The 24,430-nt window shown below is 33.8% G+C and overlaps 1 protein-coding gene across 1 annotated transcript in view; it reads right to left on the minus strand.

Moving 5' to 3' along the window:
- The window catches only part of CSMD3 (CUB and Sushi multiple domains 3), a 1,064,314-nt gene that overhangs the window by 745,078 nt on the left and 294,806 nt on the right, over positions 1–24,430 (minus strand). The window contains exon 5 of the mRNA XM_004265377.3: positions 22,871–23,078. Within this exon, the coding sequence (XP_004265425.1) occupies positions 22,871–23,078 (208 nt within the window). The remainder of the gene's footprint in view (positions 1–22,870; positions 23,079–24,430) is intronic.

A 24,430-nucleotide genomic window follows, 5' to 3' on the forward strand; every position in this document is an offset into this window, starting at 1 on the left:
TGCATCTCGGTCTTTATACATGGCAGTAAGAACATGGAAATAAAAAACTTATTCAACTAGAATCTAGAATAAATTCATGGACGCTAGATATACAGCAAGTTATCTGTGTAGATATGTAAATTAAGAATTCTTGTGGACAAAATTAACCTTTTGAACTTGATGCCTAGTTATCAAAGTTGTCTACAATAAATCCTTTGCTGCTACTGTCAAGGATAAATTTGTGAACCGACTGTAACATTGGCCTAATCCTTTATAATTTAGAGTTTGAGTTAATGTAAATAATAAATTAAAGCTAGAGGGCAATGTTATAATACCTAGAAGACCAACATTAAATAGTTCTTCAGTTTGAGGCAGTTTTACAATCATAAAATATAAACCTTCTTTTGATCTTCAAAAGCTTTAGAAAAGTGTAAAACCCAGAAAGAGTAAATCTGTTGCCTATGCTTACCCCAAAATTTAGTGGTAGAGCTAGCACATGCTGTATATAATAATGCTTTATATTTTTAAAATATTCAATGGTCTTTCTTAATAGAACATTTATAAATAAAATTTGAGCAAATTTTATCTCATTAAAGCATATCCTTACAAGGATATACAGTGGATTCCAAATGAAAGGTTGGTAATAGAACTATAAACTATGGTTATAATGACACAGCCAATGTCTTGGGAAAGTCTAGGGAGACAATATGACAAGAAGGAGGTGAGAGAGTAGAGTCAGAAAAACTAGTTTAAAATGTCTCCAATGCACAAGAAAGGCTAGAGGTGAAGCGAGGACAGTTTAATGTCACCAGGAATACAAAGAAAAGAAGTGATATGAGAGAAATAGCAAGGAATGTGTCAACTAGTAATTGAACTACTTGGAGTGGACAACAAAAGAAGTCAGAAATTACTAATATTTGAGACTGAATTTAAGAATTATAGCATTTTTGATATGGGAGAAACCACTGAGAATGTATGTCTCCGGCACAAGATTATGTCTTTGTTTTCTGAGATGCCTAATTGGAGTTTCTAGAGTGAAATGTCTAAGTAAAATCTGGAACAAAAATAAAGAAGGGGAGTTTGAAGTTAGGAAAGGACGTTCTCTCACTCATCAAAAATAACTGATTTTAAAAGCTTTTTGTTCACATTAGTACAGCCTGGGTAGGGGAAGACAATCCTGGCAAGAAATTACACTCAATGCAAAGAGGAGACCATTTACAGTCACATGGGCTGTGCACTGTACAACACAAAGATGTGTCATTTACATAGACTATGATATAACTGGAGTCTCCTGGAGTTCTATGTTGTATCACCTGCCCAGCTCTACTTGTTGGATGGGGAGTACGGTATATACTCTTTTTTCCCCCATGCCACACAGATCCCCTTAAGACAAATCAGAGATAAAATAGAAACGTAAGTATGCTTTTATGGCATCAATTCTTTTGAACATCCATTGCCTGGTACATAGTTTTCATTGTGTAAATAACTCCAATTTAGTAAATTAAACATGAAATATGTTCTTTGCCTTAAAATATTCTTAAATTAAAAAAAATAAGCTATCATGAAAGTTCAGCCTACCTTTCATTAAAATATATGAACATAAAACAAATTATATCATGATTTTTATTAGCCTTATCTTAGTCATTCTGCTTTTGTATAAATTTGAGGTGTTTAAAAGCCTCACTTGTGGTTAATTTTTGGATACCCATGTTGGCTTTAATGAAAGTGAAAATCTTCATTATAAAGTCTGTATTTTATTTCATTTTGTTTCTCTTTGAGGAAAACTATTTTGAAAATACTGTGAGTTAGCTAAAACCGCTGTATCACTTTCTTATTCTATTTGAAGAGTAAGAGATGGACAAACTCCTCCTAAGAATCCCATCTATATGTAAATGCCACAGACAGGAAGTGTTCACCGAACACCTTCAGAACCAGACCATGTAGGAAACCAAGCCAGGGCTCCTGAGGCAAAGGACAAAAAAAAAATTTGAATACTAGACAATTTGTACCTGTTACTCTCTGAAACATGCAAGATTATGGACACAAAGCCTGTGAGAACATCTTTTGTCTCACAAGCAGTATATATTTTAGATGAATGGAAATGCTGCTTTGTGCAAGGATTATGGCAACTTTTTAGCAACCCTGATGCAGGAAGAAAAGTATATTTGAAAGTATTTGTCTGTCATTTACCTTTTCAAAAAACATTTACTATCCTAAACTGTCCCTTAAAATCAAATATTAAAATTAAACAAATGATTGAGACGGTAAAAATAATTTGGAATTTCTCAAAATAAATATTATTCAATATATATTAGATAACATACTTTGGCAAATATATTCTTAATAAATTATAAAATTAGCAAAATTTAAATTACTGAATTAATATAAAACCTACATTTATATTTTCACCACAGGTAATCTTATTCTCAATGAACTTGCTAGAAGTAGTGAAAAAATGACCAGAACAATTTTCCCTAGTATTAAACTTTGATTTTTCTTCAGTTCAACTTAGTTTCATTTTTTTCTTCCTAAGTAGAGAGAATGTTATATATATAGGCTGCCAAAATTTACATTTATACAAAGATTGAAGTAACACAGTAAGTTTATAGGATTTTATATATTGGCTAAAGGAAAATGAAGATTCTTTGAGTGTTAGAAATGGAACACCAATCTTTTGTACAAACTTAGATGAAGACAAATCATACAGATAGGATAGAGCTGAAGAGCTGCACACTAGAAGAACATACTCCAAATCTTTGTTGAAGTAAAAATTAAGTAGTACTTTCCCATTCAACATTATTTTTGGAGTTCTTTGAGGAGTCACTGAAACCACTGCTTCAGTTCTCTATTATAATATTCTGACTTCTTGATCACTTACAATAAGACACCCTAGTTTAAGTGCATTGTTGCAAAGAAACCTGGAGTGGTTATCTTCTAAACCATACTGATAAGATCTTAAAGTGTTTTAAATTTATAATAAACTGCCTTGGTATTTTAATATATTTTTCTTTCTCTACATTCTACCACTTTCAGGTAAACACACTCTTTTTCTGGGCTTGCATAGAACCTTTTGCCTCATTCTTTGGAACTGTCACTGTTCTCTCTCCTGTGGGCAAGAGCAGGGTCTTATTTTATTCTTTTCCTTTAGTTCTCAACATATATATTGGGTGATGTCTGCCGAATAGATGGACTTCAGCACTTCTTAAATGAAACAAAAAACTTTGTCAACCAACTCAAGCGTACACAGGAAAGAATCTAAACTAAATGCTTAATGACAGAATGCCTAATTAAATTATACTATATCTGCCCTCCTTAATGGAGTAATGTCAAAGAACAGTTTTGAAGCTTTTGATTATTTGAAGATTACAATAAAATAAACGACACCTGGAATGGTCATGGCTATTCAAAGTTGTGAATATCATAATTATTTTAACTAACAAACATTTATCATGCATCTACAATATACTAACTAGGCTAGGCACAAGCCATACACATATGAGTGAATAACTTAATTTGTCTTTGAGGAGCTCACTATCTAACAGAAGAGAAAGAAAAAACACTCCGCAATACACTGTGATGAGCACTACAAATATTACTTAACAAATATAATAAAACCCACATAAGTAAGTTATTAACTCTGTAGTTACAAAATGAGTCTCTACTACTATAAATATTTTCATTATAAAAAAACATGGTCAGGAAAAAACAGGAAAAAAATTACATGTTTTTCATCAAGTTTAACAGGTTTCATTAAGAAAAACCAGGTTTCTTGGTTTTTCAAAACCAAGCCAATCAAAAAACAAGACAAATTTGATTGACAGAGAAAATACAAATGATGTAAATGTATTTCCTTCAGTTCTAAGTAAGATTTAACATAACAAAAACTCATGATCATATTTCACATTCTAAATATAAATTATTTCCATCTATATCATTATTTCTGTTACTTTTTAAGCAATGAAAGAAAATGAGTAAAACCTACTTTTCTACTTTCCAGTTCTCTGTTGTAAGAACTGGGAAACTTTAATGGCATTTCTCCCACACTGAACTTATGTAATGGAAGTATGGAAACATTAATTAGCACCATACTTTTATTTCATGTTGTTATTTGTCCTTGAACCCTTGAATAAATTTTGTACACTATACGAAAGAGCTTATCTATTCCTTTAAATGTGCTCTGAAAATCAAACAAATTACTGAAAATCAAACAAGTTACTGAAAATCACTGTTAGTTCATTAATTTCCAAGGAATTCTATTAAAAAGTACCATAAACTAGGTGTCTTAAAAAAACAGATAGTTATTATTGTCTCACAGTTCTAGACACTAGAAGTTTGAGGTCAAGGGTCAGCAGCACTATGTATGTTCTATCTGAAGTCCCTACCACAGGATCCTTCCTTGCCTCTTCCTTGCTTTCGTATGGTTGCTGGTAATCCTTGTCATTCCTTGGCTTATAGACACATAATTCCAATCTCTGCCTCAGTACCACATATCCTTCTTTCCTGTGTGTCTATATCCAAATTTTCCTCTTCTAATAAGGACAACAGTCAATGGATTAGGGCCCACACTAATCTAATCTGACCTTATTTATCCTTGAATATATCTGCAAAGACCCTATTTCCAAATAAGGTCACATTTATAGGTAAAGGGATTTAGGTCTGAATATATTTTTAAGGGGGACACGATTCCACCCACTTAACGTGGTAACAAAGAAGTGGTAGTTTGGCATAATGGAAATAGCATGAGCAGGAATTTTAGGGAACTGGCCAAAAGGCTACTATCCTTCAACATCCAGTTCAGGGTCTACAAGTTCTGTGGAAGTTTCCCTGACAACCACAATCTGAATGCTTCTCCATTTTCTGAACTCATAAATACTTCTACCCTGTACCTTGTATTTGGGGCTTCTATAACATTTCTTCAAATATATAATACAAAAACAAAACTAGGATGCTTATTCTTACATTTCTTTCTTTATAGGATACTCTAAACTCCAAGAATACTCTTACATGTAATAACTACTTAAAGATAATTATTTAAATTCTAAATGTTCCATTATATTTTATTTAGAATGATGAATTTGTACATGATTACATAACAGAAAGTAATAAAACAATGGCTTAACACCATAACATTGTGTGTACAGACAGTTAAATGTGGGACAAAAAGGAATTTTGTTCAGCAAAGGAAACCAAAAACAAGACAAAAAGACAACCTACTGAATGGGAAAAAATATTTGCAAATGATGCTACTGACAATATACTGCCTATAGAAGACCCACTTTAGGGCAAAGGACACACATAGATTGAAAGTGAGGGGATGGAAAAAGATATTTCATGCAAATGGAAACGACAAGAAAGTGGGGGTAGCAATATTCATATCAGACAAGACAGACTTTAAAACAAAAGTCTTAAAGAAAGATAAAGAAGGATACTATATAATGACAAAAGGATCAACAAAAGAAGAGGATATTACACTCATTAACATACATGCACCCAATATGGGAGCACCTAAATACATAAAACAAATACTAACAGACATAAAGGGAGAAACTGACAGGAATACAATGATAGTAGGAGACTTTAACATCCCACTCACATCTATGGACATATCTTCCAGACAGAAAATCAATAAGGCAACGCAGATCCTTACAGTTAGACTTAATTGATATTTTCAAGAAACTACATTCAAAAAAATCAGAATATACATTATTTTCAAGTGTACATGGAACATTCTCTAGGACAGACCACCTACTGGGACAGAGAACAAGCCTCAACAAATTTAAGAGGATAGAAATTATTTCAAGCATCTTTTCTGTCCACAACAGCATGAAACTAGAATCAACCATAGAAACAGACACAAACAAACAAACAAAACATTTACACAGCAAATAAACAACATGCTACTAAAAAGCTGATGAGTCAATGGTGAAATCAAAGGGGAAATTAAAAAATGCCTTGAGAAAAGTGACAATGAAAGCACAACCATACAAATCTATGGGGTGCAACAAAAGCAGTTTTTAGAAGGAAGTTCATGTGACACAGGCCTTCCTCAAAAAACAAGAAAAATCTCAACCTAACCTACCACCTAAAAGAATCAGAAAAAGAAGAACAAACAAAACCTAAAGTTGGTAGAAGGAAAAAAGTAATAAAGATCAGAGAGGAAATACATAAAATAGAGACTAAAAAAACAATAGAAAAAAACAGTAAAACCAAGAGATGGTTCTCTGGCCAGGCTCACCAAGAACAAAAAAGAGAGAGGACCGAATAACAAAAATAAGAAATGAAAGAGGAGAAATAACAACCTACACCACAGGAATACAAAAAAAAAAAAAAAATACTATGAACAATTATATGCCAACAAATTGGACAACCTAAATGAAATGGACACATATCTAGAAACATACAGTCCACTGAAACTGGATCAAAAAGAAAAAGATAATTTGAACAGAACTATCACTACAAGTGAAATAGAATCTGTAATAAAAGAAATAAATAAATAACTCCTTGCAAACGAAAGTCCAGGACTGGGTAGCTTCACTGGGGAATGTTACCAGACACACAAAAAAGAACTTATACCAATCCTTCTCAAATTCTTCCAAAAGACTGAAAAGGAGGGAGCATTCCCAAAGTCATTCTACAAAGCCACCATCACCCTGATACCAAAATCAGACAAAGACACTACCAAAAAGAAAATTACAGGCCAATATCTTTGATGAATACAGATGCAAAAATCCTCAACAAAGTATTAGCAAACAGAATGCAACAATATATAAAAGGTATCATACACTATGACCAGGGTGGATTCATCCCAGGGTCACTAGGATGTTTCAACACATACAAATCAATCAATGTCATACACCATATCAACAAAAGGAAAGACAAAAAACCCATGATCATCTCAATAGACACAGAAAAAGCATTTGATAAAATTTAACATCTATTCACGATAAAAACTCTCATGAAAGTGGGTATAGAGGGAACATACCTCAACATGATAAAAGCTATTTATGACAAACCCACAGCCAACATAATACTCAATCCTGAAAAGCTGAAAGCCTTCCTGCTAAAATCTGGAACTAGATAAGGACGCACACTCTCACCACTTCTACTCAACATTGTATTGGAAGTCTTAGCCACAGCCACCAAACAAGAAAAATAAATAAAAGGTATTCAAATAGGAAGGGAAGAGGTAAAATTGGGTTATATGCAAATGACATACGTTATATAGAAAACCTTAAAGATTCTGCACAAATACTATTGAAACTGATAAAAGAATTCATCAAGGTAGCACAATACAAGATTAACATACAGAAATCTTTTCCATTTCTTTACACTAACAGTGAAATATAAGTAAAAAAAAAAAATTTGTTTATAATCACACCCAAAAAAAAAAACTATGAATAAACCTGACCAAGGAGGCAAAAGACTTATATGCTGAGAACTATAAAACATTGATAAAGGACACTGAAGATGATTCAAAGAAATGGAAAGGTAGCCCATGCTCTTGGATTGGAAGAATTAGTCTTGATAAAATGGTCATACTACCCAAAGCAATCTACAGAATTAATGCAATCCCTATCAAATTACCCATGACATTTTTCACAGAAATAGAGCAAATAATCCTAAAATTATATGGAACCATAAAAGACTTATCAGAATTACTAAAATCAATCCTGAGGAAAAAGAACAAAGCTGGAGGCATAACCATTCCAGAGTTCAGATAATACCACAAAGCTACGGCAATCTAAACAATGGGATATTGGCACAAAATAGACATATGGATCAATGGAATAGAATAAAGAGCTCCCACATAAAACCCACACACCTACAGTCAATTAAATTTGGACAAAGGAGGCAAGAATGTACAATGGAGAAAAGACAGTCTCTTTAGCAAGTGGCACTGGGAAAGCAGGATTGCTGCATGTAAATCAATGTTAGATGTGCAAGTTGAACCATCTCTGTGACCCTGGGATGCACATCAATGTAGCTGGATGTGCAAGATGGAACACATCCTCACACCATACACAGAAATAAACTCAAAATGGCTTAAAGACTTAAATATAAGACATGACCCCATAAAACTCCTAGAATATAAGACATGACCCCATAAAACTCCTAGAAGAGAACATAGGCAAAACATCCTCCGACATAAATTATATCAATGATTTCTTAGGTCAGTCTCTGAAGGCAATAAAAATAAAAGCAAAAATAGGACCTAATCAAAGCTTCTCCATAGCAAAGGAAACCATAAACAAAACTTAAAGACAACCTAACGATGGGATAAATTATTTGCAAACAATTCGACTGACAAGGCTTAATTTCCATAATATACAAACAGCTCATAAAACTCAATAACAGAAAACAAACAGCCCAATCAAAGAATGGGCTGAAGACCTAAATAGACATTTCTCCAAAGAAGACATACAGAGGAACAACAGGCACACAAAAAGATGTTCAACAGTGCTGATTATTGGAGAAATGCAAATCAAAACTACAATGAGGCATCACCTCACACCAGTCAGAATGGCCATCATCAAAAAATCTACAAACAATAAATGTTGGAGAGGGTGTGGAGAAAAGGGAATCCATTGCTGGTGGGAATGTAAGTTGGTGCAGCCACTATGGAAAACAGTATGGAAGCTTCTCAAAAGACTAAGAACACAGTTGCCATATGAGCCAGCAATCCCACTTTTGGACACATACCTAGAAGAGATGAAAACTCGAATTTGAAAAGATACCAAGAAATAGTCAAGAAATGGAAGCAACGTAAGTGTCCATCAACAGATGAATGGATAAAGATGTGGTACACACACACACACACACACACACACACACACACACACACATATACATGCAATGGAATATTACTCAGCCATAAAAAGGAATGAAATAATACCATTTGCAGCAACATGGATGAACCTAGAGATTATCATACTAAGTGAAATAAGTCAGAAAAGGCAAATATCATAAGATATCACTTATAAGTGGAATCTAAAAAAATATAATACAATGAACTTATTTACAAAACAGAAACAGACTCACAAACATAGAAAACAATCTTATGGTTACCAACGGGGAAGGGATAAATTACGAGTCTGAGATAAGAGTTACACACTACTATATATAAAACAGATAAAAAAACGAGGACTTACTGTATAGTACAGGGAACTATATTCAAAATCTTGTAATAACCTATAATGGAAAAGAATCTGAAAAAGAATATATATGTATATATATACACACATATATATACACATGTATATATCTGAATCACTTTGCTGTACACCTGAAACTAATACAACATTGCAAATAAACTATACTTCAATAAAAAAAATTTAAGTACCTATTATTTCCAAACATAGGAGATACTGAATATTATTAAAATTATCATTCTTATGGAGAATAGTACAAATATGTCTAAAGTCTCCATACCTTCCTTTATTATACCCTTTGTAATTTGACTGTGCAGCTTCTCCCAAGAGTCTGCCATCTGCCTTCTCTTGAATTGAAAAATCCATATCAGTTTGTAAGATTCATTGTCTCTACTGTTCTGTGCTTCATCCAGGAAACAAAACAAAACAAAGCAAAACAAAAAAGAAAAAAAGAAAATATCTATATTTTCTAATCACTATGACTGTTGAGTATATTTAAAATATGTTAAATAAAGTTATGTTGAACAGAAAATGAGTGTTCAGCAAAAAGATTACAGTCATTGAAGAAGAGAGGGGCACTGCATAATAATATGATTTATAAACAAAGTCTTTCACTGCTCAATCAGAAGTGAGTTTAAAATAGGTTTTAACATTTAACTTTTATGTTGTAGTTTGTATGTAAGTAATTCTATATGAGTTTACTAATTATAACTTTGGAATCTATGCTATAAAAGCAATTTTGGTATAAAAATTTGCCTGTAAGAGTTTTTGAGGGTCACAACACCATTTTCTGTATAAGTGGATTTAATCAAGTTAGGCATAGGCTAGTTTTATGGAAATTATTATGTTAAAGGAGGAAAGAACTATGGAAGGTAACTTACAAAAGCAAAGGTAAGTCAGGAATTACAGTTCCACTTTAACTAGAATGAAGTCACTAAGAAAAATATACTGTTAAAATGAACAAATACGATATATTTCAAAGTTCATAAAATAATCTAAGATATTTGTGTATTACAAACATACCAATACATAAAAACCTATATAACATTAAAACTTTATATACCATATTATACAGATTTCTAGACTCTTAATTAGCATTTACCTTTTTTTGCAAGCTCTCAAGAATAAATGGTTTATACTAACTTACAGCTAAAATTCATGGATTAAAAAACAGTGTGCTTCAACACTGTGAAAATGACTATACTACCCAAAGCAATCTATAGATTCAATGCAATCCCTATCAAACTACCAATGGCATTTTTCACAGAACTAGAACAAAAAATTTCACAATTCGTATAGAAACACAAAAGACCCCGAATAGCCAAAGCAATATTGAGAAAGAAAACTGGAGCTGGAGGAATCAGGCTCCTGGACTTCAGACTATACTGCAAAGCTACAGTAATCAAGACAGTATGGTACTGGCACAAAAACAGAAATACAGATCAATGGAACGGATAGAAAGCCCAGAGATAGACCCATGCACATATGGTCACCTTATCTTTGATAAAGGAGGCAAGAATATAAAATGGAGAAAAGACAGCCTCTTTAATAAATGGTGCTGGGAAAACTGGACAGCTACATGTAAAAGAAGGAAATTAGAACACTCCCTAACACCATACACAAAAATAAACTCAAAATGGATTAAAGACCTAAATGTAAGGCCAGACACTATCAAACTCTTAGAGGAAAACATAGGCAGAACACTCTATGATATAAATCACAGCAAGATCCTTTTTGACCCACCTCCTAGAATAATGGAAATGAAAACAAAAATAAACAAATGGGACCTAATTAAACCTAAAAGCTTTTGCACAGCAAAGGAAAACATAAACAAGATGAAAAGACAACCCTCAGAATGGGAGAAAATATTTGCAAATGAAGCAACTGACAAAGGATTAATCTCCAAAATTTACAAGCAGCTCATGCAGCTCAATACCAAAACAACAAACAACCCAATCCAAACATGGGCAGAAGACCTAAATAGAAATTTCTCCAGAGAATATATACAGATGGTCAACAAACACATTAAAGGATGCTCAACATCACTAATCATTAGAGAAATGCAACTCAAAACTACAATGAGGCATCACCTCATGCCAGTCAGAATGGCCATCATCAAAAAGTCTAAAAACAATAAATGGTGGAGAGGGTATGGAGAAAAGGGAACCCTCTTGCACTGTTGGTGGGAATGTAAATTCATACAGCCACTATGGAGAACAGTATGGAGGTTCCTTAGAAAACTAAAAATAGAACTACCATACGACCCAGCAATCCCACTACTGGGCATTTACACTGAGAAAACCATAATTCAAAAGGACTCATGTACCACAATGTTCATTGCAGCACTATTTACAATAGCCAGGACATGGAAGCAACCTAAGTGACCATCAACAGATGAATGGATAAAGAAGATATGGCACATATATACAATGGACTATTACTCAGCCATAAAAAGAAACAAAATTGAGTTATGAGCAGTGAGGTGGCTGGACCTAGAGTATGTCATACAGAGTGAAGTAAGTCAGAAAGAGAAAAATACTGTATGCCAACACATATATATGGAATCTAAAAAAACAAAACAAAACAAAAAAATGGTTCTGAAGAACCTCGGGGCAGGACAGGAATAAAGACGCAGACATATAGAATGTACTTGAGGATATGGGGAGGGGGAAGGGTAAGCTGGGACGAAGTGAGAGAGTGGCATGGACATATATACACTACCAAATGTAAAATAGATAGTTAGTGGGAAGCAGCTGCATAGCACAGGGAGATCAGCTCAGTGCTTTGTGACCACCTAGAGGGGTGGGATAGGGAGGGTGGGAGGGAGATGCAAGAGGGAGGAGATGTGGGGATATATGTATATGTATAGCTGATTCACTGTGTTATAAAGCAGAAATTAACACACCATTGTAAAGCAAATATACTCCAATAAAGATGTTAAAAAAAAAAAATCCAACCCAGAAAAAACAAAAGAAACAAACCAAAAAAAAGTGTGCTTAGAAGAGGCAAACTCCATTGGAAATCACTTCTTTCCCTCTCCAGGCCATGCTCTACCAATACCTTCAATCTCCTCCATTGTCCTAATGTAGTTTGACCTAATGTAGCAGTAATGTTGGTGCCTGCCTCATTGTACTTATATTGTTGCTAAGTAGTTTTGTAGAAATATTGAAGTGCATCAATTATTGCCACTAAAAACTCATGTTTTAAAATCTCAACTGGATTCAAAACACTGCCCAACAATCCTTCGATTTCCTTAGTTGTTTGTTTTTCCATTCTCCAAAGAAGATATTTCAAATAATCCCACTCTCCTTAAATATCCTAATTTATCACCTCCCCTCAGTTTCAGGAGATGACCTTGAATCTTTCGTCAGGGAAAAAATAGAAATCACAGAAAGAATGTATCTCGATTTCTGGTCACTACAGTCATAAACTTTAATGCAGACACACCTGTTCTTTCACACTTTTCTCCTTTCTAAATGGAGTGGTGTCCCTGACTAAGGCTAACGTACAAGTTAATAAATTGCAGAAAAATGAATCAAATGAATATGACAAGCACTAGAGTTTCTGATGAAATTAAAAAAAAATACACAGATGAAGGGAGTAAGCAAGAAGAACAGTGGAGTTTCAGAGTTGTAGTGGCTCTAAGTAATACTTATCTAGGTAATACTATAGGGAATACTTTATTAGAGAGGAGACAAAAAGAGCAAGGAATTATGAAAAGGGCATACTGGGACTTCCTTATGAATAATAGTGACAAACAAGTGGTGTTTGATTTTTATGGATTAAATAAGATGATAAAATTAGTCATGTATTTCACATACAAGAGCTTTGGTTTAACCTTAGAGATCTGTACAGTTTTCCAGTCTTTATGAAAGATCACACAAGATTAAAAAAAAAGTGGAATCAGACATGACATCTTTTTCCCTTTGATGTTGAAACATATTTTTGATGAGTGCATTCCTTAATTAAAATATTATGTATAAGTAAATGAGTTTCTTAAATTTAAAAACAGAAGTAGTATTCGTTTACTTCTGCACTTGCATTAAAAATGCAATTTATTGGGCTTCACTGGTGGCACAGTGGTTGAGAGTCCGCCTGCCAATGCAGGGGACGCGGGTTCGTGCCCCGGTCCGGGAAGATCCCACATGCCGCAGCGCGGCTGGGCCCGTGAGCCATGGCCGCTGAGCCTGTGCATCCGGAGCCTATGCTCCGCAACGGGAGAGGCCACAACAGTGAGAGGCCCGTGTACCGCAAAAAAAAAAAAAAAAAAAAAAAAAATGCAATTTGTTTAATTAAGATGGAACAATGAATGCAAGGTCTGTTTCTTAAAGGTATAAAAACATCACTAATAATAATTAGTGTACACACTAATAATTAGAAGGATAACTTCAAATTTGTCATAAATAATTATATATAATATATATACATGAAGTTTGTATTTTTTTATTTTTTATATATATAATTGGTTTTACATCAAACAATGATGTTTTATCTCACATCTAACAACTAACTTTTTTCAACCTAAGAAGTCAGAGAGGAAATATTTTGCATTTACATGGAAGTGGTCTGGTTAGAAACCTTTCAAAATGCTTCTCTCAGTAGTGAGCTGTTATTTGTGTTAATTCTGGTTTCATCTATTATGTAATTCTTTTTTTAATGGATGAGCAAGTCTTACATACATTCTTAACGCTTCTTGCTGCACTGTCAAACAGGTTGTCCTTAAGGCAGAAAAAATATATTTAATTGTACTAAAAATGGTAAATTAACCATACTCGGGATTCTCAGATATCTACAAGAATTTCTAACTCTTTGAAGCAAACTTATATTTAAGTATCAACCCAATATATAATGTCAACTTCAGGCTATATTTAAAAACATTAATCCATACTGTGGTATTTACATGTCAACGTTTCAGGTTTTCAAAATGTTTTGCTGATATACATACATAGTTTTAAGAAAACCCTGGCTGTATGCCTAAGGAGTACTTTTGTAAAAAAGCACACTGCAGCAAGCATTAGGAGATCTTAATTTTCATCTTGAATTTTCAACAGACACAATGAGCCTCAAGATTCATTTCCCTCAAAGGGGAACACTGAGCAGTCGGATCCTTAAAATTCCTCTGGCTCTCATCATTTTATGACTACTCTGTTTGTCTAAAGAGAGGCAACCATGGATAAAGAAAATGTAGCATATACCTATAAAGAAATAATATTCAGCCTTAGAAAAGAAGGAAATCCTGCCATATTCAACAACATGGATGAACCTTGAGAACATTACGCTAAGTGAAATAAGCCAGCCACAGAAGGACAAATACTTCGTGATTACACTTACATGAGATAGCTAAAACAGTTAAACTCATAGAAACAGAAAGCGTAATGGTATTTGCCAGTGGATGGACGAAGGGGAAATGGGGAGTTGCTATTTAAAGTTTCAGTTATACAAGATGGATAAGCTCTAGAGATCTGCTGTAACAATATTGTGCCTATAGCTAACAACAATGTATTGTACACTTAAAATTTTGTTAAGACGGTAGATCTCATGTTAAGTGCTCTCATCACAACAACAAGAAGGTTAATTCAAAATTATGGAATCGTAATAGATATTTAACCAAATTACTGTTATGCATAAGCAATAATATGCATGAACCATAGCTTCATTGCATGTTTTAGTCTAATAACTGTCAGAAATAAGGTAGTAAACAGGAACACCTGTTTGATAGGATTAGTATCTACAATATTTACTTTGTAGAATGACTATTATAGCCAGTTACCTCTAATTAATTTATCTTATTTAGTTGGACAATTGTTGATTCACTAGCACAGTCTTTGTGCTATCCATTACATAAATTCATACCATATACATATGTGTATGCATCATAGAATTAGTTTAATTAGCTTGATATATCATGTTAATTAGACCTTCAGCTTTTTGAGTACTAAGAAATATTTCAGCTCTTGTGGGATAGCTTAGAGGACAGTTATATGACAGAGTTGCAATACTGATAAAACCAAACTTACTGCTTTATTTGCTATAGCAATGGACTGGAATCATCTAGTTTGCAGAGTTACTAATTTCATGCCTATAGAATGTAAATGAATACATTTGTGTGGGAGCTCAGAAATCCACACTTTAAGAAATGCTACAGGCAATTCTGATGTAGATATTACAAGAACACCATTTGAGAAATACTGCTAAATTTGGAACTATTAGCATATATAATAATATATATATTCCATATATATGAATGATAATATACCACATATATGTATATCTGATTTATGTATTTGTATATAACATATACGTACCTATCTGTATCAATACATATCAATACGGACCCACACATAGTTGTATTATATGTAAAATACTAATGAATATATATTTTCTCTGGAGGGACTGCATCAGTAAAAACAATGTGGAAGTTTTTTAGTTATATCCTAATATTTCTCCTTTTCTTTCATTAACAGGTTTTTAGCTGAGCAAAGGCCACCTAGAAGAAGAGTCATACTTCCTTGTGTCTCTTTCAGCCAAGTGGCCATGTAAGAAAATTTTGGCCAATGAGTACAAGCAGAAATAGTAGAAAATGCAGGGTAGCAACTAGAACCTTGTTTAAGAGACAGTTGAATGATGAATACCCTTTGGCCCTTCCCTTCCCCTTTCCTTCTTCCTACTGTCTAGACTGTAAACTAAATGGATGTAGTCTGGACATGATATGATCTTTGGAATGAAGGCCACCTACAAATAGAATAGTAATATAAAAGGATCCTGAGTATTTGATATCAGGGGTTTCCACAACTGTCTTGTACACCTACGTCCAGACTTTAAATTTAAAAAACAAAACAAAAACTTGCATCTCATTCAAGCCTGTTGGTGTTTTTTTACTTTAATTTTCTTTTACAGTTGAACCTAATCCAAACTAATGCATGGCTTTCTTAAATCAAGTGTAATCACTGGGTAAAAGAGGTAAAAACAGATGGTCAACTGATGTCCTTTTTATAAAGGGCAAAAATCATTTATTCATTTCACGAATATATTCGAAATACCTAAGGTGTACAATGTAAAGTTCTAGATATTATGTATAATTTGAGATCCAAGCTGTCCTTAAGATTCTGTTATTTTTGTAACAATATGTATACAACTAGAAACAAAGTACGACAACCAATAATCATGAACATCAGGAGAACTGCAAGTTCTTAAGATCACTGAAGCCATGGAGATTTATGCAAATTACAAAGTAGAGTGAACAGAAAAAAAAAAAAAGAGAGAGAGAGAGAGAGAGAGAGAAACAGACAAATGTTGGACAAATGCGGGAACACACAGAAAGGATAAAGAAAGAAAATCCACTCAAAAAGATTCTGGAAGATACAGTCAGTAAGGAATAAGAAAGGGTAAAAGACAGGACTTCATAGTAACAAGGGAAATGGATGTTCTTGAGGAAATGATCATTCAAATGTTGCAAATAAATCAAGTAAGATAAGTATTAAAGTAGGAATTCAGATATCATTGGTCATTTTGGAAAAGGCAGTTCTAAAGAAATGATGGGACAAACCAAGTTACATCTAGTTAAAGAGTGATTAATCAGGGAGCAAAAATTGATGGTGTAGAAGAGAATTAAAATTGTGGGCATAACACTCCTCAGTGAGAAAGGATAGGTTCTAGTGTACACATGGAGGAACTAGCTTTCAATGGGAGTTAGCCTATGATGGAAAAATTTATCAGCTCAAATCTAAATATTAGGTAGTTAGCATTATTTAAACTACCTAATAAATATAAATAAATGTGCATATATAGTTTAAATAAAATACACTATATACTTTCTTTTATTCTTAATTTGAATACAATTAATTTAAACAGGTCTTCCTATGTTATATGATCTGAGTATGTTTTTGCTAATATTCTGATTTTGATAACTTTGTTAATTCCCTTGATTTTATCCAATACTCCATTTTTTTAGATACTGTAGAGATTTTTAACTATAGGAGAGTAGGAATAACTATGCCAAATAATTATTCCTACCTCAATCTCTGTCAGAATTATGTTACATATTACCAGTTTCTGGGGGGAACATGCTCTGTGGAAATTCTGCTGAAGCCTCAACCTTATACCTTACAAAATGAACTCATTTCCCTTCTGTTTAAAATATATTAATGGGTCTTCCTGATCTTTCTATTATTGTTCACATGTGTACTGTCATCCAACCTGAAAAATTACAATTATTATACAATTCTTTATTACTGTCTGTGATAATAACTCATTCCTTGTGGTCTTTGATTGCAAGCCTTTGGTCTTTTATTTCTATGTACAGAGCTTCCAAATTGGTTAAATTCCTTATAACCTCTGCCATGGAATCATCCCTCACTTGACCTTTTAATCTTCATTTTCATGGTCTACCTCACTCTCTAGTTACTGCTGCTTTTTTCCTCCTTCCTTCCTTTCACAAACAGATTTTTAAAAGGAAAGATTAGTTTCACTATCTCCACTTCTTCACTTCATTACAGCAAGTCTCCCCACTCTCTCCATCACCAATTTTTTGCACTTTAGCAGATCATTCCCACCAGTGTGAACACAGGGTTTTACCTATCCCAGTTTAACAAACAAACCAAAAATTAAAAAAAAAAAAAAACCCTCTTGACTCTACTTCTTCCTTCAGCAATTGCCCTATTTCTTTGTTCACCTTTGGTTACAAATGTCCCTGAAAGGCTTATGTATACTAATGGCCTACAATTTTTACTTTCCAATTCTCTCTTAAAACCACTCCAGTAAGACTGTCACCAACAAAACTCCTTTCATCACAGTAATCAATAACCTCCATATTACTAAATCCAATGATCAATTTCAGAGTTCATCTTACTGGCTTATCATCAGTATTTGACATAGTTCATCAGTTCCTTCTCCTTGATATACTTTCATTTGGCTTTTAGGAAACCACACTCTTGGTTTTCCTCCTATCTTATTAATTATCCTTTTGAAACTCTTACCAGTTCCTCCTAGCTTTGTTGTGTTTTTAGTGTTGGAGTGTCCAGGATTCAGTTCTTAGTCTTTTTCTCTCTCTCTTTTTTTTTAATTTAATAATCACTTCCCCTTCTAGACTTCCAAATTTAGATCTTTATCCCACAACTTTAATTCTGCACTAAGACTTGTATAGCCAACTGCCTCCTTGAAATCTTCATCAGAATGTTTATTAGCCATCTCAAACTGCACATGTCCAAAATTAAGCTCTGGAGCATCTCTCCAAAAATGTTTCATCAACAGCCTTCTCAATATTAATTAATGGCTATTTCATGTCCTCAGTTCTTCAGGCCAAAAGCCTTAGAGCTGTCCTTGCTCCTTCTTTTCCTTGAGCTTCACCATCAGTTAGGAAATTCTCTTAACTTTATCTTGAAAACCTAACAATTTCTCATCACCTCCACTGTTATTTCCTCATCCTAATAATTATAACATCTTACCTAGATTACTGCAAGTAATATACTGCAAGTAATACCTTTCCTCTCTATAGTTTCTTCCACAGAGTGATTCTTTAAAAACTAAGACCAGGGCTTCCCTGGCCGCGCAGTGGTTGAGGGTCCGCCTGCCAATGCAGGGGACATGGGTTCGTGCCCCGGTCCGGGAAGATCCCACATGCCGCAGAGCGGCTGGGCCTGTGAGCCATGGCCACTGAGCCTGAGCGTCTGGAGCCTGTGCTCCGCAACGGGAGAGGCCAAAACAGTGAGAGGCCCGTGTACCGCAAAAAATAATAATAATAATAATTAAAAATAAAATAAAATAAAAAAATACTAAGTCCAATCACTTTAATGACTTCATATTTCACCTAAAAGCCAAATATAGGTCTTTATCTGGGCTCCATTAATTCTCTTTTGCTTCTACTATTTTCACCCATGTCAATACTTTTGTAGTCACAATCACCTCCTAGATGTTCCTTAAACACAATGAGGCACACTCAAGATTATATATTTTGTTCTAGACATCATTTCTGCCTGGAATGCTCATTGTTTAGCTATCTTACTTGTGTCCAGACTTTGCTCAAATCTCAACTTATCAATTAAGTAACCTACACACCCATCACCCTACTACTGCTCTCCTGACCTCTCTTACCCTACTCCACCTGTTCTTTCTTATCACTCTCTGAACAGAGTGTGTTATTACTTTATTTATATTGATTGCTTTTTAGAGCCTTTTTCCCGTCATAGGGCATAAGTTCTACAGGAGCAAGCCTCTCTGCCACTTTGGTCACTGATGCATTTAGGACAATAGCTGCCATGTAGTAGGTATCTAATAACTAATTGCTGAATGAACACTGAATGAATAGAATTCTAGTAACAACCCGAAAAGATTAAGTTTGGAAACAATTTTAAAGGGTATCTAATCTAACTCTCCATCCAATGCTTTGTAAATAAGGCAGCACCTAGTTACTTTCTACCTCCTTGACCCTGCCATAGCACCTAAGCAGATAATGCCAAACAATATTAGAGTTGAGAGAAGCCTTAGATATTACAGACAAAGAACCTGAGATCTAGGGAGGTGACATAACTTACCCAGTTTCATCTATCCACAAAGAGTCAAAGCTAAAACTAGAACTCGAGCTTCTTTATGCTATGTTATTTTTCATTTCACTGCAATGGAATTAGCTAATATTCAACAGGCCTCATAAAATTCTGCCATCCAGTAATGTCTGAGTAGATCTTCCATCCCTGTTGGATCATGCAACGGTGCTGCTGACTGTTGTTTAATAAACAAGAACTTAATGAGTTAGCATATATAGCTTATAAGAGAGGCATTGGCTAACTTAATATTCTCCGTGCAGCACAATTACTGGGCTGATTTATTCCCTGTTGCCAAAGTCAAAGGCAGGTTCCAGTAAGCCCTGCTTCACTGCCTGAACTTCCAGAACAGAATAAAATGCATAGTGGCCAGTGGCAAGTTCCCAGTTCCTCAATGAAGGGCCTGTAATCAAGGAATCGTCTGTAATTTTAATCAAAATAATGTAAATGGGTCCCCTGTTCTCATTTATCTTTTCAGTTCTATTAAGGATTGAAAATATTATATGAGCAATGCATACTCATAAGAAAGAACCAATGTAATGCCACCTGAAATAAAATGTCTCATTCTGATGACTATATGTTTAAAAAGATATGAGAACATTAAAAAATGTAAAGGGATTAGAGGGCCAGGATTAGATTTAAAGTTTTAATTATTCACAGATCATTTTATACATCAATTCTGTAACTAATACAATTAAAAGGAATGTTGTTTTATTACATTTAAGTGACTACAGACAATATTATTTACTGACACTGTATCTTTCAATTGCCATTTATAAAAATATAACATAGTTTTGGTATTTGTATCATTTTCTTGAAAAGTGCCAAATGACCTTGGTGTTTATATTTTACAACAAGGAATTTAACAAGTCTATCTAAATATTCATGGTAACATTAATTTAAAAGGACAGTAAAACAATTAATTTCTTGCTATTTTCTTCCTGAGGAAGGGGGAAATAAATAAAGTGGTCCAGTGTCATTTAATGAGAAAATGGAGAGAAAAGAAATTTGTAGATCTGATACTATTATTGAATAAGCTGTATTTATTCCAGAAACTTGGAAACATACGAAGGGTGTTCATTTAGATGATAAACAAATTATTACTAAGAATGCTTAATCTGAAAAGAGAAAGTAACTATTATGAACATAAATGGGTATGTTATGATCCCTAAAGTAAATGTGTTAGATTTGGTTTCTAGAATGCAGTGGTAACAAAGGAACAGGTGCCAAGAAACAGTGTTTTCTAATTTCCTTCTAGTAATCAAATATGTTGCAAGTTTAAAATTTTTCATTTTTAATGGGATCTCTTCTACACCAAGAGATAAAATTATTGGAAAATCCAAGGCATTATCATCTACCTTGATATGACTCAAATATGTAACACTGTAGAAGTAGCAATTTATGAAACAATAGTTTTTGAATTCTCTAACATTTTTAAACCAGGATTCTGCTGAGTTTCATTGTACCCAGGCACAAAATTATCATGGGAAGAGTTAAAGTTATATAAACTTGGGTATCGAGGGACTGAAAGAGGAAAACACAAACAAACAAAAAACCAAAGTTGGTAGAGCTAAGTGTGTTATTTTCATCTTACCTAAAAAGGTATGACTAAGCTGATAGAAACACGGTACTTTTGCTGACGTCTAGCCAACTATGAATGTATTAAAACACATACACACACACACACACACAAACACACACATTTACCTAATGTCCTTTCAACAGCAATCTGCAATGTTGTCTTATTCTTTCTTCTTCACATTTGTCTTGCCTGTGTGACAGCTTATTCCCCTAGATTTCCTCCTGTCTCTCTGTCTTAGTCTCCTTTGCTGCATCATCCTCCTAAGCCTGGGCCTTATATGCTGTTGATGCTCCAACTCAATCCTAGTGCCCTCTTATCTTCTCATTCCATCCTGTCTCTGTCTAGCCAATGTTATTGATGCCTTCTGGTTCTATTACCATCAATATCAACTACACTATCAGTGATGCTTCTCCTCACAGCTCCTGAATCATATAGATAGATATTGTTGTCTATTAGATGGCTTTAACAGCATGTCTCAAAGAGACTTCAAACTAAATATATGTAAAACATCTCTCAATAACCATAGCATTCCCATCCCAAACGTGACCTTCCTTCAACATTTTCCAATTCAGTGAGTATCTCTCCTGCCTTTACCAATTTACGCAAGCCAGAAATGATGTTTTATTTGAACACCACCTTCTTTATCACTCTTCAATTCACTACAGAGGTCTTTATCATTATACCTCCTAAAAATCTCTCAACTCATTCTACTTCTTTATCTCCATCAGTACCATCTTAATACAAGCTACCATGATTTTTTTTCTTGGATTACAGCAAACATCTCTTAAGAAATTTTCTTACAGCTAATCGAGCCCCACTTCAAATCAATCTCTATACTTCAGCAAGAATCATCATTTGAAAACACAAACCTCTTCATGTAATTGCTTTTGATAAAAATCCTTTAATAAGTTCCTGCTATTCTTATTAAATATTTTACCTGGTTTAAAAGGCCCTTTTAGTCTAGAGTTTACCTATGTCTTCATTTCACTAATCCCACCATTCTTCAATTACTAAGTCTACATTACACTTCAATGATATCAGTGCATTTAAATTTTTAAAACAGCATAAAGAAATATTTTCTTTTTACAAATACTATATCCTAAAAGTATGTTCTGAAAACTCTAATTTTCATGAGACCATGCCTTGAGTCTCTAAAGAAACAGACCACATTCACCCAGATCACAGTGTTTAATTTTTGCCTTCAGATAACAGGATACATAAAAGAGCTATCTACAAAAACAAAGGCAAATTACTTCCAAGACTATTCAATTAATCTGAAAGGAACCAGATTATGAACCAGAGTATGAACTGGCACACTAAGGAACACAATTGTAGGAACAACTCTTATTTCCTTATACAAGTTTTGATAAAAATCACATTATTTTTCATTGATTGAGTGATAAAGAAATACTGATGGAAAGCTTCATCTTTCAAAATTCCATTCTATATATTAGTACCCAATCTCCAAAATCTTCCTCAGCTCTGACAGCTACGCCTTACAATTTTCCTGTAACTGTTAGTTCTTTTAAATATTTAATCCTTTAAAGGCCCACATACAGTTTATCTCTGATTCCCAACTGGCCTCAGGCAATGACATCAAAGCTAGATTGATAGAAACTACTTACCATATTGTAGGTGGCTCAGAACCTTCTATTTCTAAGTAATCATACTTTTCTTCCATTTGGAAATCAGTAAATATGAGTGAAATTGTGTCCCCAGGCTCTGCTACAATGGTCCAAGTGCAATCAGCATTATTATGATACTCATTAGGAAAACTAGGGCTTGATATGACGCCACTAGATCCTCTCATTGTTCCTCCACATGCATCTTCAGCTGTTGAAAACAAAGATGAGATGTTCAGATATAAATCATTAAGAGAAATGCGATTAAATCAACTCTGTTAACATTATTGGATAAAAATAACAGGACAAATGTTGTGATACCAAGTGCATATTATAATAATAGAGATTAAATGAGAAGTCCATGAAAAATTTAAGCACATATATAAATACAAATGCTATCTTGACTATTTTATAACCATTGATTGAAACAGCAATGAAAGTAAGTAAAAATCTATACTCCAATTAGATCTCAGGATAACAGAATTAAGATTTCCTTTTCATTGATTAGGTGATGAAGCAAGTAAAACAAATGAAACATCATTCTTAAGGTCTATAATAGGAAATCTTTAGTCACTTTGTGCATGTTCATGGTAGGTCTGAGCTTTGTTTTTATTTCCTTAATGTAGGTATATACCAAATAAATGATGTAAGAGAGAATATAATATAGTTTCTGTCATTGGCATTTTTCAAAAGCTACTGAAAACATTTGTGGAAATGCAGTTTAAATAGAATACATCATCACATATCTACAAAACTTTAATTAGAAAGAAATAATATAGTAACTTCAATAATATATTCAGTAACATATCTTTAGTAACACATTCCTATGACTCTATCAAACAATGTAAACATACTTTGCTAGGTATTCATACGATTATGTATACACAACATTATAAATGCAATGGCATCAATGCTAGGTTAAATAGAAACTATCTACTTATGATATTGTAGGTGGCTCAGAACCTTCTATTTCTAAGTAATCATACTTTTCTTCCATTTGGAAAGTTTCTACTAATTTTACATTTGGACCTGTGGTTCTCATTTCCCAAATAAGGGTCATAGATTATCCATGAGTCTACTTTTGGCCAATGTTGTATGTAACCCCAACAGAGGGGTTACATGACCACCTGTGTTTAGTGTTAAAACATAAGATAAAGCTCCTTGCTTTATAAAGAAACTGAAGCTATAAAATTTGTCTTGTCATAACACTGTTTAGGCCAGTCAATAGGCTACTAGATTATTTGTGCAATCAAATTTCTCAAGATTTATGCTGTTATCTTGAGCTACTCAGGGAATTCCTTCCATTCAAATCAAATTCCTTCCATTCAAATCCTTCCATTCAAATCAAATGTCTGAGGAAAAAAATAGCTCTATAAAGACCAATTATTATTTGATGTAATAGTTAACAATCTGTAACTTTAATAAATAGAGATGGCAGCATCCTGTTTAACTCCACAATGGGCATGGAATGGCAACATGCTTTGGTACTGGGAACAACTTTCTTACCATATTGTATGCATTAAATAACATTAGCTTCTTTCTGTCCCACTCTTTACCCACCTA

The sequence above is a fragment of the Orcinus orca genome, chromosome 17 (genome assembly GCF_937001465.1).
Source record: "Orcinus orca chromosome 17, mOrcOrc1.1, whole genome shotgun sequence".
Classification (NCBI taxonomy): domain Eukaryota; kingdom Metazoa; phylum Chordata; class Mammalia; order Artiodactyla; family Delphinidae; genus Orcinus; species Orcinus orca.